The 15,589-nt window shown below is 36.4% G+C and overlaps 2 protein-coding genes across 3 annotated transcripts in view; both read left to right on the forward strand.

The window, feature by feature from the left end:
• LPCAT2 (lysophosphatidylcholine acyltransferase 2) overlaps positions 1–15,589 on the forward strand; it is a 78,449-nt gene that overhangs the window by 45,364 nt on the left and 17,496 nt on the right. Inside the window, exon 12 of one of the 2 annotated variants that reach the window (XM_045382445.3) lies at positions 6,451–10,730. The exons of the other annotated variant lie outside the window; for it this stretch is intronic. Coding sequence (XP_045238380.2) covers positions 6,451–6,576 — 126 coding nt within the window. The 3' untranslated portion in view covers positions 6,577–10,730. Of the gene's footprint in view, positions 1–6,450; positions 10,731–15,589 lie in introns of those variants that run through there. 2 annotated transcript variants of the gene reach the window in all.
• On the forward strand, positions 12,638–14,396 carry CAPNS2 (calpain small subunit 2). Its single transcript, XM_005591944.5, has one exon. The coding sequence runs from the start codon at positions 12,717–12,719 to the stop codon at positions 13,461–13,463; it is 747 nt and encodes a 248-aa protein (XP_005592001.1). The 5' UTR covers positions 12,638–12,716; the 3' UTR covers positions 13,464–14,396.

Here is a 15,589-nt window from a genome sequence, read left to right on the forward strand (position 1 = left end):
ACAACATTAGCCTCCTTCTATATCTCCATCAGAGCTCTTGGGTAACTAGGTGCATTCTCAATGAGCAGTAATATTTTGAAAGGAATCTTTTTTCTGAGCAGTAGGTCTCAACAATGTTCTTAAAATAATCTTTAAATCATCCTATGAACAAATGTGCAGTCATCCAGGCTTTGTTGTTCCATTTATAGAACACAGACAGAGTAGATTTAACATAATTTTTAAGGGCCTTTGGATTTTCAGAATGGCAAATGAGCATTGGCTTCAACTTAAAGCCACCCACTGTATTAGCCCCTAACAAAAGGATCAGCCTGTCTTTTGAAGCCTTGAAGCCAGGCATTGATTTCTCTCTAGCTATGAAAGTCGTAGATGGCATTTTCTTTCATTAAAAGGCCATTTCATCTATGTTGAAAATCTTCATCAATTATGTTAGCTAGATTTTCTGGATAACTTGCTGCAGCTTCTCCATCAGCACTTGCTGCTGTACCTTGTACTTTTATGTTATGGAGACAACTTCTTTTCTTAACCTCATGAACCAACCTCTCCTAGCTTCAATCTTTTCTTCTGTAGCTCCCTCACCTCTCTCAGCCTTCACAGAATTGAAGAGAGTTAGAGCCTTATTCTGGATTAGGCTTTGGCTTAACAAAATGTTGTGGCTTTGACCTTCTATCCAGACTATTCAAACTTTCTTCATAACAGCAATAAGACTGTTTCACCATCTTATCATTTGTGTGTTCACTGGGGTAGCACTTTTAATTTTCAAGAACTTTCCTTTGCATTCACAGCTCGGCTGTTTGATGCAAGAGACCTAGCTTATGGCCTGTCTGGGCTTTTGACATGCCTTCCTCACTAAGCTTAATCATTTCTAGCTTTTGATGTAAAGTAAGAAATGTGCAACCATTTCTTTTACCTGAACACTTAGAGGCCATCGTGGGGTTGTTACTTGGCCTAATTTCAGTATTGTTGTGTCCAAGGAACAGGGAGGACCAAGGAGAGGGAACAAGACTGGGAATGGCCAGTCAGTTCATGGAACAATCAGAACACACACATTTATCAATTAAGTTTGCCATCTTACATGGGCAGAGTTTGTAGTGCTCCAAAATAATTATAAAACAGCATCAAAGATTGCTAATTATATATCACCATAGCAGATATAATAATGACAAAATTTTTTGAAATATTAGGAGAATTATCAACACATGACACAAAGACATGAAGTGAGCAGGTGATGTTGGAAAAATGGCACTGATGGACTTGCTCATGCAGGGTTGTTACACATCTTCAAATTGTTACAAAAAATACATTATCTTTGAAGTTCAGTAAAGCAAAGAACAATAACATGAGATAAACCTGTATATAAAATTCTGAGTGGACTGTTCTTTTCTTTCAACAGTTTAATAATGTCCTACTTTAAGTTGCCTCCATGGTTTTGCAGCCCTACTAGTTGTTCTTCAAGTTTTGACTTTCCTCACCAATCCTCCTCCTATGCTATTTTGTCCAGAGGTAGTTGCTTTTTGTATTTTGTTCAAAGTTTCCAGTTATAGTTGAGAATGATACGCTGGCTAAATTTTCCATCCATCTTGGCATGTAACAAAAGTTCCAGCTTTATATTTACTATTGGGAAAAAAAAGTAGTTTGTAAAGAAAACATTACTTGATGACCAAAATAACCAGGGCTTTTTTCTTTTTTCCCAGAGCACAGTACATTCTTCTAATGACTTATTCTGTGACCTCATAGATGAACTATTCTTTAACAAGATGCTGTTAAGCCACCTTCTTTTAGGTGTAGTGCCTGGACCTCTCTTCTGGGCTTGCATGCAGCATACAAATAATCTGTTTTCATGTATTAAATACTAATGTATGACTGCAGCAGTATTACTAAAAAGTGCAATGAAGATTTAGGGGAAGAAATAAGTAAATTATTGTTTGTTTGTTTGTTTTTTTCTTGAGACTGAGTATCACTCTATCTCCCAGGCTGTAGCTCAGTGGCATGATCTCAGCCCACTGCAACCTCTGCCTCCCAGGTCTAAGTGATTCCCCTGCCTCAGCCTCCCAAGTAGCTGGGATTACAGGCATGCACTCCTACACCTGGCTAATTTTTACATTTCTAGTAGAGACAAGACTTCACCATGTTGTCCAGGCTGGTCTTGAACTCCTGACCTCAGGTGATCTGCCCACCTTGGCCTCCCAAAGTGCTGGGATTACAGGCATGAGTTACTGCACTGGCCACAAGTAAATTATTGGATGTAACTGTGCAAGTTGGAAAATTAGAGGTACCTTTTTACTTGTATGATTACTAATATTTCTAAGATTTATATAGAATTTTCCACTATGTTTTTGGAAACCATGTGAGTAATTTTAAATAACATTTCTATATATGTGAAACTAGTAATGGGAAAGAATATGGCAGGGACCTACAAACCAGGACAGGAGGCAGGGAAATAGGAAGGGACATGAAACAGGGACAAAGGACGAAGTTTATAGCGTATCTTAGACATTGTGCTCATAAGGAGTTTTAATCAAAATTAAAAATAATATCTGTAGAGCTTTCCCTGTCCTTCAGGTGTCAAACTATTATAGCTAGCAGTTACAGAACTGCTATGACACCAGTTCTGTCTTTTGATGATTGATGATACCTGCCAACACCCTCATTGTTTGTACAGCACTGTTGAGTATAGGAAGATTTGAGTGGGGAAGGGGATATAAACCAAAGATTAAAATAACTGCCAGCTAGCTGATTGACTAACTCAGACTAGAGAGAACAATTGGCCCAGGCAGTTGGAAGACTGGTGAGCCTTTGTAGCTTATTTGGTTACCACAGTTTTGCATGAACTGATTTGGTAGGCTGACATATTATTTTATAATCGTGGGGTTTTTTTGGTTGTTTGTTTGTTTTACTTCTTTGTATGATATGTCTGAGGTTTAGATATAAACCATAACTGTTCTTCAAAACACTTTTCTTTTGATCTCCAACATACTGGAAGGTAGAGAAAATAGTCTGGAGAATTAATGATTAATGCATTTTCACCTTTCTTTCCTTCCTTTTTCCTCTCTCTCTCTCTCTCTTCCTCTCTCTCTCTTTCTGTTCTGAACACACCTGAATGTCTGTGCCTGTGAAGATTTACTTTGTTTTGAGAAGTTGAATTGTGCAATTGATGCCACACCTTATACACATACCCACTTTCCATGCTAGGCTTGTTTTCTCAGTCTCTGTAAGTGATTTAGTAGAGGGACGTTTGATGGGGAAGGCAAGAAATTTCAGCAGCTCCATAGCTTGTTTCTCTCAGGGTAGTTTATCTTGCTAAACTAAGTGCACAATGGGAGGAAAGGGAGGAAGGATGGGAAAGAGAAAAGGTAAGGTGTCCCTGTTGCTCTTTCAGCAGGTAGAAATTCCTGCAGTGGAAAATGCTCCCATACGCCCTTCCCATATTCCCTTCCCACTTTATCCTCCTTTCTCCCTTTCTTCTTTTTTTTTCTCATCTTTTCTCAAGTCTAATGCTGTTGTGGTTGGCATTTAGGGGATGGAGGGAAAACCTCAATATCTCTCCACCACTCCCTTACTTTTTCTTCCCACCTGCATTCTTGGTTAGTCTGCAAAAACTTCATAATATTTTTTGTCTCAATTTATCCTACAAAAATATGCTATTAGCTCCTTCTAACATGTCTTTAGATTCTCAGATATTTGATGGCAGACAATTTGAAGGTCCAACAGAAATGTGGTATTCATGATCTAAAGCATGGCATAGTTCACTAGTTTGGGATAATTTCCTTTGGAAGGTCTCATATCTTGGAAAAACAAAAAAGACCCTTTTCAACTTTAGGTTTAAGTTAGCTTCTTTATTTTCGTGAATGTGTTCTTAACTCTGGTTCAGAGGTTCATTGGGCATTAGTTAAATGTCCAGATGAGTGAGAGCTAAGGGCTTAAACAATGGTTTAAAACAGTGGCTTCTCAACATTTTGTATGTTTATAATTCAGATTAAGAGTAGATGTTATGCCAGCACACTTGAAGGGATTCAAAGACACTTAAGATTAGGAAAGTCTTACAGTGGCTAAATCAGAATTAATTATAATACAATCATTTTTACAGTTATAACAATGTCTTGCAATGTCCATAACAACATCATTCTTCATTTCATCCTCCTTCAGCATGGTGTTATTCAGCAGTTGTGTGCTGCCCTGGCAGCAGTATCTTCTGTACCTATAAAACAGTTCTCACATATTTGTGTAAGCACATAATTTTTTTTGCAAGCTTGCCAATATACCATATTATCTGCCTCTTACCTCCTACCACAAGCAAGTCATGTCTCTTCCACACTACATCTCAAGATGCATTCATCTTAATTTTCTATCTAACACTGTCACCATACTCACTAGCAGCAAAGCTGTATTTCAGTCAGGAAACTTTTTCTGCAAAGGACCAGATAGAAAATATTTTTGACTTTGCAGACCATATGGTGTCTGTTACAACTATTCATTTCCACTATTATAGTGCAGAAATGGCCATAAAAATACATAGATGAATGGCATGACTGTGTCCCAATAAAACTTTATTTACAAAACAGGCACCAGATTGGATTTGCCCCTCCAGCTGTAGTTCGCTGGTCCCTACTGTATTTCCTAAGCTGATGAAAACAAAGCATGCTTGTAGGTTTAAGAACTGGATTGAAGGATTACTATAAGTCACTATAAGTCTGACTTATAGTGACTGTTATTAATTCGTGGGTATTCTACATCTGATTTAAAGGGATCACTAAGACTCTTTATTATTGACTAATCTGTCTAGCTCTTGTAACTATCATCCCATAGTTGTAAGTAGTGGTGTATCATTCATCTTCACAGATGAGAGGAAAAGAGTGAGGAAATTGATTTCTAATTCTCAGCTGTAGCCTGGCATGAGCTCACTTTCTCTTTTTACCAACACCATTATATGCATCATAGATTATTCCTTAGGAAAATTTAGATAGATAGTTATGATTTCCATTCTGTAAAAAATTTAACAACGGTCATGATTTTTCCCATTTCTGCCTCCTAACAAGTACTTAGTTCTTCTGGCATTACTATGTACTTTCTTTAAATATTAGACAGGAAAAGTTTGTGTATACTTTAGCACTTTGGCAATCCAGCCTTCTTGGCTATTGTAAACTTCTGTAGATGTTTTATTACTGTTTCACATTATGTGGAATGAATGTGTTTCTTTATTCCAAGTTTTTCCTGTCTGCCCTGTTCTTGTTCTTGGTATTAGTTCATGTGTTAAATCTTGAGTGCCAATAATAACAAACATTCTTGCCTGCTCCTTCCTGTTAGAGAAGGTAGGGTGCTGTAGTGTGCAGGTTTTCTGCTCATGCTGAGAGTTAGGACAGGGCACTTAGGTGGCTTAAATGACTGGAAATAAACAGTGAAGTCTTCTCTCTTTTAAGTTTCCAGTTAAGGTTTTATATGTAATATAGTATTTCATAATTCACATGAAAAGAACCATTTTGATTCCAATCCCAGTTAATCAGGATTTGCTATATGAATTCTACTCCACAACTTATATGATATAGTTTACAAAAAAAAAAAAAAGGCTATAACTTTCTGGGTGGGACGCATAAACTTTTCTATTCAGTTACATGCCTTGAAAATTTGGTTCTATATGTCTGAGTATTTCCCTATTCAATTCTCAGGTTCACTTAGTTCCTCCATTTAGTCCGTCATAGTATTTCCTATGTCCGAGTGTAGTTAACTAAAATGTCCATTTAGACATGAGAATTATATGCTTTACTTTTGGCTTCTCAGTGCAAGTATACTTGGGAGATGCATAGAGGAAACAGAAAGGAGACTGTAAAATTAAAATGTAAGTTTTTAAACTAGAGCAAGGTAGTAATTACTGGCCTCCTCCAAGAGCACAAGGAAGTAAAGAACAAGGTTTTGTAAAGAGAAAATTGTGTCATATCAATTCAATTTCCCTCTATGACAGAGTGACAGTCCAAGATGATAAGGAAAATGAAATAGATTTCATCTATATGGACTCTAGAAAGGCTTTTGATTTCATCCAACATGACGTTCTTATCAACAAATTAGGAAGGTCTGGTCCAGATCATGTTGCAGTTAGATGAAAGCCTCACTTGACAGAAAGGCTTCATCTAAAGTGGGAGTTGTGATTCCTTCTGTTATTCTAGATGAGGTTCAGTTCCCCTTGGAATTCTGTTTGGAAAGCAACATACTTAATAGGTTTCAGTCACCAGACAATATGTCAAAGTGGGAATAAGGGTAAGTGAGCATGTCTTTAAAAGTTGTGGAACCAGACCGAGATAAAGAAAGATTAAATTAAATTAATATATAGCATAAAAATGTCTAGGCGCCAGAAGGAAACTAAATACAAGAATGATGTTGCTGCCACAAATCTAGATTCACAGAATTGTAGAGCTAAACAGACCTTTGGATATCAAATTGCCTATCTTCTTTATTTTGCAGAAGATTGCCAGCTCAAGAGAGGAAGTTACATGCCCAAGGCCACACAGCTGGTTAATTGCAGGACTGGGACTAGAATTCCTAGTTTGGTATTCTTTTTTACTACAAACTGTCACTATTGACTTTTAAAAAAATAATTCTCTTGAGGCATATTTTACATATCATAACTCACCCAAGTATACAATTCAATAATTTTTTTTTGTGAATTTACCAAGTTGTGCAGTCATCAACTTTCAAGCAGTTTTAGAACATTCCCATCACCCCAGTATGATTTTTTATGTCATTAACTGTTAGTTCCTGTCACCTAGTTATCCCCTAGCCCTAGGCAACCACCAATCAACTTTCTATCTCTATAGATTTGCCTTTTCTGGACATTTTATATAAATGGAATCCTATAATGTATGTCTTTTGTGTCTGGCATCTTTCACTTAGCATAATGTTTTAAGGTTTATCTATCTTGTAGCATATATCAGTCATGATTTTATTGCTGAATTGTATTCTTTTATGTGGATATATCATATTTTGCTTATCTGTTCACCAGTTGGTGAACATTTAGGTTGCTTCCACTTTTGGACTATTTTGAATAATGTTTTAAATAACATTGTGTCTCAGTGTGTACTTTTTAAGTCTAATAACTTGGTTCCCCAAATTGGGACTAAATTATCCATCAGATGTGGCTTCTTCCCCTCCTACACTTTTTTTTTTTTTTTTTTGCAGATATGGATGGTAGAGTTCCCACAGACAGAAATTAAGGTTGCTATTAATGTTCTAATAAATAGCCATAGGGGATTAAATCATCCAGAGGAGAAAAAGCTTGTTAATGTAATAATAGTCTTTTATTCTATGATGGCTTATGAGAAATTGTTAGCCAAATGCCCTCCATCTTCACAGAAAATAAATGAGAAGAATTGAATTTAAACCACAGCAAAAAAACACTTCAGACGGGCACAAGGAGGCACATTTTATGTGACAGTCGATATTATCAAGTTAATTTGCAATATTATAAAAACAAAGTTCATGTAATTTTCTCTGAGAGAAGCTTGTATGAATGTGTTTAAATCTGTCTAAAGCCAGATGGCCCCTTGTGATTCCCTAAAAGGAAGACAGTTCTTTTGTGATACTTTTGCTGAGTAGTTAAAGAAGACATTTGGCTTTTGGTGTTCACAGAGGCCATTTCATTGTGCCTATGAGAAATAAAATCAGTTGTTGGAAAGTTTTATACAAACCACTCAGTGTGGCAGAAGACAGGACATTGCTCTCATGTCCTGGACAGAGCGATGTCCCCTCGCTACTATTCTCTCCCTAATAATAGCTAGAATAATCATTATTCAATTCTAGAATTACATAATTTCCAAAGTAATTTCACATCTAATCTCCTTTTGACTTTACATTTGAGCTGTCAGTAGTTTCTACAATTATTTGTGAGAGAGACTCTGCCACATAGCAGTCAAAGCCCTTTCCAATTTGATTCCATCTTATTGATCTCTCTTTATCTCTCATCACTCCTAGCAATAGAGTCTCATTACATTGTACTGTTCACCATCTCTTGAATACCTCATATCCTTTAGCTCCTCTGTATTTTTGCTAGACTGTCCTTTTATATATCCCTTATCTATTTGGAGAACTCTGACTCAGTCTCTAGTCAGGTCTACACATGATCTCTTCTATAGGTAAATGTTCTCCTTTCCTTTGCCTCAGTGGAGTTCACTGATTCCTTTTTGCATGCCCATACTGGTTTGGTATCATAGGACAGTGCACTAGCTACATGACCTTGGATAACTAGCTTAACTTTTCTTGAATTTTTCTTACCTTATCTGAAATACATTTGTATCTTTCAGAGGAATTCAATCAAACCTAGGCTCTAAAACATATTACATACAAATACAATAGATTAGTATTAATAGTAGAAATGTGAACATAGACTTCATATTATAATTGTAACAGTTTCCTATAGTTCTACTTGATTCTTGAGCACAGCCATCCTGCTTTATTCACCTCTGTAACCTAAGTACTGAGCCCAAGTCCTGATACATAATAAATCAGATTGAATCATTTAAAGTAAGCAAGGGAGATATTATTATTATCATTTTGTAGATTTGAAATTGAGACCCCAAATGCTAAGTAATATAATGACTTAATCATTAAGTCCTAGCTACTTTTCCCCAAGTTCACCAATAGAACTTCCAACAACCTCTGGAGGATTTGTACTCTGACTATAACTAGTATTAAAGGTAGGATTTCTCAAAGTATTATCTGGGCTACCTGTTGCAGACTGACTTCTGAAGATGCTTATTAAAAATATAAAATCAAATCTCAAAAATACAATGTTGGGGGGGGAGGGGTGGAAAGCCAGACACATAAAACCTGAAATGAAAGAGAAGACATTGCTACCAATTTTACAGAAATAAAAAGGATGGTGAGTAAGTACTATGAACAACTGTATGCAACAGATTGCATAAGCTAGATGAAATTGTCAAATTCCTACACAAACTACCAAGACTGAATCATGAAGAAGTAAAATATATGAATAGACCTATAATTAGCAAAGATATTGAATCAGTAACCAAAAACCTCCCAACAAAGAAAAGCCCAGGACCAGTTGGCTTCACTGGAAAATTCCACCAAACATTGAAAGAAGAACTAACACCAGTTCTTTTCAAACTCTTCCAAATAATTAAAGAAGAGGGAATACTTTCTGATTCATTCCATGAGGCCAAAGTCAGATAAAAACACTAGGAGAGAAGAAAATCACAGAACAATATGCTGTATGAACATGGATGCAAAAGTCAACAAAATACTGTCTAACAGAATTCAATAGCACATTAAACAGAATTCAACAGCCAAAGTCAGATAAAAACACTAGGAGACAAGAAAACCACAGAACAATATGCCATATGAACATGGATGCAAAAGTCAACAAAATACTAGCAAACAGAATTCAACAGCACATTAAAAGTATTATATACCATGATAAAGTGGGATTTATTCCTGGAATGCAAGATAGTTCAGTATATGAAAATCAATTAATGTAACACAGCATATTCTCAGAATGAAGGGGAAAAATCATATGATCATCTCAACGGATGCAGAAAATGCATTTGACAATATTCAGTACTCTTCCCTGATAAAATCACACAACAAACTAGAAGGAAAATGCCCCAACATAATAAACACCATATATGAAAAGTTGATAGCTAACATTATGTGCAGTGATGAAAGACTGAAAGCTTTTCCTCTAAGATCAGGAATAAGACTAGGATGCCACTCTCATGCTTCTACCAACATGGTATTGGAAATCATCACCAGAACAGTTAGGCAAGAAAAAGAAGTAAGAGGCATATGAATTAGAAAGGAAGAAGTAAAATTATCTCTGTTAACAAATGATATGATCTTATTTGTAGAAAACCCTAAAGATCCCCCCTCACACATACAAAAAACAGAACTAATTAAGGGACTTAGCAACGTTACAGGATATGAAGTCAACACACAAAAATCAGTTGCATTTTATACACCAACAATGAGCAATTCTGAAAAGGAAACTAAGAAAACAATTCCATTACAATGGCATAGAAAAAAATTAAAATACTTCGAATAGACTTCAAGAAGGAAGCTAAAGACTTGTGCACTGAAAACTACAAAGCACTGCTAAAAGAAATTGAAGAAGAGACAAATAAATGGAAAAATATTCCATATTTATGGATTAGAAGACAATATTAAGAGTCAGTACTTCCCACAGTGATCTACAGATTTAAAGCAATCCTTTTCGAAGTCCCAATGTTTCTTTACAGAAATAGAAGAATCAATCCTAAAATTCACAGGGAATTTCAAGGGACCCTGAATAGCCAAAACAATCTTGAAAAAGAATAACGAAGTTGAAAGCCTGACATTTCTTCATTTCAAACCTTACTTCAAACCTACAGTAATCAAAACAGTGTAGTACTGGTTTCAAGAAAGACATATAAGCCAATGGAATAGAATAGAGAACCCAGAAATAAACCCTTGTGTATATGGTCATATGATTTTCAGCAAGAATGCCAAAACCATTCAGTGGGGAAAGGACAGTCTTTTCAACAAATTGTGCTGGGAAAATTATATATCCACATGCAAAAGAATGAACTTACCTTACACATATACAAAAGTTAACTCAAAATGGATCAAAGATCTAAGCATAAGAGTTGAAACTATAAAACTCTTCAGTGAAAACAGAGGAAAAACTTCAAGACACTGGATTTCTCAATGATTTCTTGAATATTACACCAAAAGCACAGGCAGCCAAAGAAAAATAGATAAATATGACCGCATACAAATTTTAAACTTTTATGCTTCAAAGGACACTAACAACAGAGTGGAAAGGTAACCTGCAGAATGAAAGAATGAAAGAAAATATTTACAAATTGTATATCTGATAAGGGATTAATATCTAGAATATTTAAAGAACTCCTGCAACTCAACAACAAGAAACCCAACAAATAACCAGATTTTAAAATGGCCAAAAGATTTAAATAGACACTTTTCCAAAGATCTTCTTTGGCCAGTAAGTATTAATACATTAAAAGATGTTCAACATCATTAATCATTAAGGTAATGCAAATCAAAACTACAATGATATACCACTTTACACCCATTAGGATGGCCATTATTAGAAAACAAAACAAAAGAGAAAATAACAAGTGTTGGCAAGGATATGGAGTAATTGGAACTCTTGTGTATTGCTGGTGGGGATGTAAGTGGTATCGTCAATATGGAAAAGCATATGGTAGTTCCTTAAAAAGATAAAAATAGAAGCATCATATGATTCAGCAATTCCACTTCTTGGTATATACCCAAAAGAATTGAAAGCAAAGACTCAAACAAATATTTGTATACCCATGTTCATAGCAGCATTATTCCCAATAGCCAAAAGGGCAACCCAAGTATTCACCAATGGGATAATGGAAAAACAAAATGAGTATATTAATGCAATACAATATTATTCATCATTAGAAAGGAAGGGAATTCTGACACATGCTACAACATGGATGAATCTTGAAGAAATTATGCTGATTGAAATAAGCAAGTCACAAAAGAACAAATACTGTACGATTCCACTTATATAAGGCATGCAGAGTAGTCAAATCATAGAGATAGAAAGTAGAGTGATGGTTACCAGGGGTGGGAGAAGGGGAGAATGGGAGTTATTCTTTAACGAGTACAGTTTCAGTTTTGCCAGATGACAAAAGTTCTGAAGCTAGTTGGTGGTGATGGTTTCACAATGCAAATATACTTAATGCCACTGAACTCTATACGTAAAAATGGTTAAAATAGTATATTTTATGGTATACATATTTTATCACAATTTTAAAATATTTAAAATTTTTATAATGAAAAAGTAATAGATGAAAGAGTCTGTACTTTCTGATTTAATTTATTGAAGGTGCAGAAATAAATCTATGGTATTAGATATCAGGACAATGGTTATCCTTGGAAGAAGGAAGTAACTGGAGAGAAGTATGAAGAGGTCTCTGGGGTGCTGGTGATGTTCTATTTCTTGATGTGGATGCTATAACATGTATGTGTTCAGTCTGTGAAATTCTTTGAGCTATCCATTTGTGATTTATATGATACATTTTTTACATGAATATTACACTTCAAAAAAGATTTTAGCAATGTCGATCACAGACCCCACAGCAGACCTATGGAATCAGAATATCTGGGAGTGGGAACTCAGGACCTTGCATTTTAAAAATCTCTGTCCTAAGTTTTTCTTAGGACTACTTGATTTTGAGAATCTTTGCTAAAGGAAGAGGATTAGATAAATATTCTTCCAATGCCCAAGATTTCTTCAATTCTATCCTAACAATAAATATTTCTTAGAAAAGAAATTTTTGATTTCCTTGCATCATTTACCTTCTTCCTGTTAGGAAAATGCACATCATGTTTTAGGTGCTGAGACACAGGACTAAGAAATCAATGACATAAAAATGCAGAGTTTAATATTTTTTCTTTAAAACTATTATCCTAAGGTGTCATACATACTATAATTTATGAATATCTGGAAGAGTGAAAACAATTTTATTGAGGCCTTGTAAAATATGGCAGGTTCTAGGACCTCATGGAACTCAGGTATCCTCAGGAGGATGTGAAACATCACATCATGGGGCGTGGTGCAGTGTGAGCAGGTAAAGAAAAGCCAGTTCTTCCACATGTAAACACTTGAACTCCATTTCATCTTTTCTCATACCATCCCTAAGATTGCGGCAGCTTTCACATTTGCTTGTTAAACTGAAAGCATGTTTCTTGCAAAGGCTCTATTGGAAGGAGCAGATCGAGGTCTTGGAGAAGCTCTTGGAGGCCTCTTTGGAGGAGGTGGTCAGAGAAGAGAAGGAGGAGGAAGAAATATTGGAGGGATAGTTGGAGGAATTGTGAATTTTATCAGTGAGGCTGCAGCGGCTCAGTATACTCCAGAACCGCCTCCTATTCAACAGCATTTCACCAATGTGGAGGCCTCAGAAAGTGAGGAAGTTAGGCGATTTCGGCAACAATTTACACAGCTGGCTGGACCAGATATGGAGGTGGGTGCCACTGACCTGATGAATATTCTCAACAAAGTCCTTTCTAAGCACAAGGATCTGAAGACCGACGGTTTTAGTCTTGACACCTGCCGGAGCATTGTATCTGTCATGGACAGTGACACGACTGGGAAGCTGGGCTTTGAAGAATTTAAGTATCTATGGAACAACATCAAGAAATGGCAGTGTGTTTATAAGCAGTATGACAGGGACCATTCTGGGTCTCTGGGAAGTTCTCAGCTGCGTGGAGCTCTGCAGGCTGCAGGCTTCCAGCTAAATGAACAACTTTACCAAATGATTGTCCGCCGGTATGCTAATGAAGATGGAGATATGGATTTTAACAATTTCATCAGCTGTTTGGTCCGCCTGGATGCCATGTTTCGTGCCTTCAAGTCTCTGGACAGAGATAGAGATGGCCTGATTCAAGTGTCTATCAAAGAGTGGCTGCAGTTGACCATGTATTCCTGAAGTGAGCACTGAGAAGTCAAGAGGAGGACAGGAGGACAGGACTGAAAACCTTGCCATGCTGTACGCAGTTGCTGATACCCTGTGCAACAGCTGTCATTTCCTGGCGAGCTCTTTCACAACCCTACGTATTTCTGATTGTGTGCTGCCTTTTACTGCTGAATTAAAACAGATATTTCATGAAAAATGTTCTGAGTGGTTTGTATATCAGGTTTTTGAGATTTGGATTTATATGGACTTACATATATATGATGGGGAGGTTGTGGGGTAGAATTCTAACGGAGTAGATTTTAAAAGGTGTTGCTTATTTGGTGAATAAATTCCAAGGAGTAGGAACTTTATTATTGTTGTTATTGTTGTTAAGAATGAATTTTTTAAATCCTGGAATAAATCAAGAAAACCCTCAGGAGATACATTTTCCATTTTAAGAAGTTGGGGAGAGAGGTTCAAAATCTGTTTTTCTTGTAATTTTACACCTGGTTCTTTCCATTATGTAAAAAAATGAAAAGTGCTTTTTAGGAAACTTATTTAACCGTAAAGAAACAGGTTCAGACAATGAAATTAAGCAGTTTCATATAAGGGTAGCATTTTTAAAAAATGATGGAGCTACTACCTAAAATTCTAAAGTTCTTTAATTCTGTTTCTTTAGTAAAAAGCACATAGCAATTTCGTTTTGTTTTGATACATTTGTAAAGAGAGTCAAAGACATTGGGGAATAAAACAGTATACACTCATAGTTCAAAAATGTCTCTAGCTGCCTTAATGAATCAAAATGTTCGCTCTTACACGTACTTCATACAAAATCAGGCATGCCCTGCTGACGTTAGCCAGCTCTTGTCGTGTCTTGTCCTGCCTTAGAGCAAGGAAAATTCTTTCGTTCATCTTTGAAAACTACAGGCAGGAAACAAGCAGCAAACAAAGAAGAAAAAAGAAAAACACATGAACAGTAATCAGTTAAATGGAATGTAAACCAATATAGAGAACAAATATTGCTGACTATTGCAATTGTTCTCAGCCCTGGCTGCAATTTGGAATCACTGGGAGAGCTCTTTAGGAATACTAATACTTGAGTCTCCAAATATGTTAAATAAGACTTTTTAAAAGTGGGGCCCAGAGATGAATATTTTTAAAGCTCCTCAAGTGATTCTGATGATCAGCCAAGGTTGACAGCCTCGATTGCTTTAAAGTAGGGCCGCCTCACAGTATTTTTCAAGCCTGTCTCAGCCAAAACTAAGGCCAAACAGGAGAGTCAGTGTTGCCAGCATTCAGGAGAAGGAAGATAGAAATACCAAGAAATTGCCACCCAAAAGCTGGGGTAGTTGTGCCTTTCTTGTGTACAGACCTTGGTTTGGTTTTATAATTTTGATAACAGGCCATTATAGCAGAGCAAACAGAATCCAGAATCCCGGTGCCAGTAGACACAGCTAGAGAGGCTGCATTGTAAGTGCTCAGTTCCTCTGTCTGCTATTTAATTGGTCTCCACCCATTCTGCTTCTCTGATTTTTAATGCATTGTCTCTATCCCAGGCTACTTTGGAGGGTCATCCTGAGTTTGCAGATAAATTCTTCCTTCCTCTTTGGACTCATTTAGAAGAAAGTTGTAACTATGGAAATGATGTAACTAGCCTGTTAACGTCCACAACTTCCTGTTAAAAATCCCTAGTGAAATGTGGAGAGGTTGGCTTTTGGCCTTCGTGTTCACCATCATCACCATCATATAATATTTATGAAACACCACACACATATAATTCTGAATGGAGCCAAGCACAGAGATCACATCCACTTTCCTCAAGGGACTTGTAATTTAACCTTGGTCTGGTATGCTACTTAGACCAGGTGTGGTTACACAAGAAGGAGGCTGCTGCCAGCAACCACACATTAATATCAATCTCTCTATTTTAGAATAAGTCCAGGAATATGTTAGGCATGGATGTAGTAAAGTAGCCAAGAAAGGGGAAAGCTGCCAGACATCTTTTAAGGTCTCAGAATATTAGGTTTATAATTTAACCTTTCCACAGGATGGTTGTGGAAAGAACAGTGTAACCACATTTTTGTTCCTCACTTTACTGTAAATATTTCATAAAAGTTAAAACAATCATCTCACACTAGGAGTAGTATTATTGCCCTTGC

The sequence above is a fragment of the Macaca fascicularis genome, chromosome 20, assembly GCF_037993035.2.
Source record: "Macaca fascicularis isolate 582-1 chromosome 20, T2T-MFA8v1.1".
Lineage (NCBI taxonomy): Eukaryota > Metazoa > Chordata > Mammalia > Primates > Cercopithecidae > Macaca > Macaca fascicularis.

Excerpts from the sequence above, each read along its gene's own strand:
- CAPNS2 (XM_005591944.5), top strand. The coding sequence starts at position 12,717 with ATGTTTCTTGCAAAGGCTCTATTGGAAGGAGCAGATCGAGGTCTTGGA.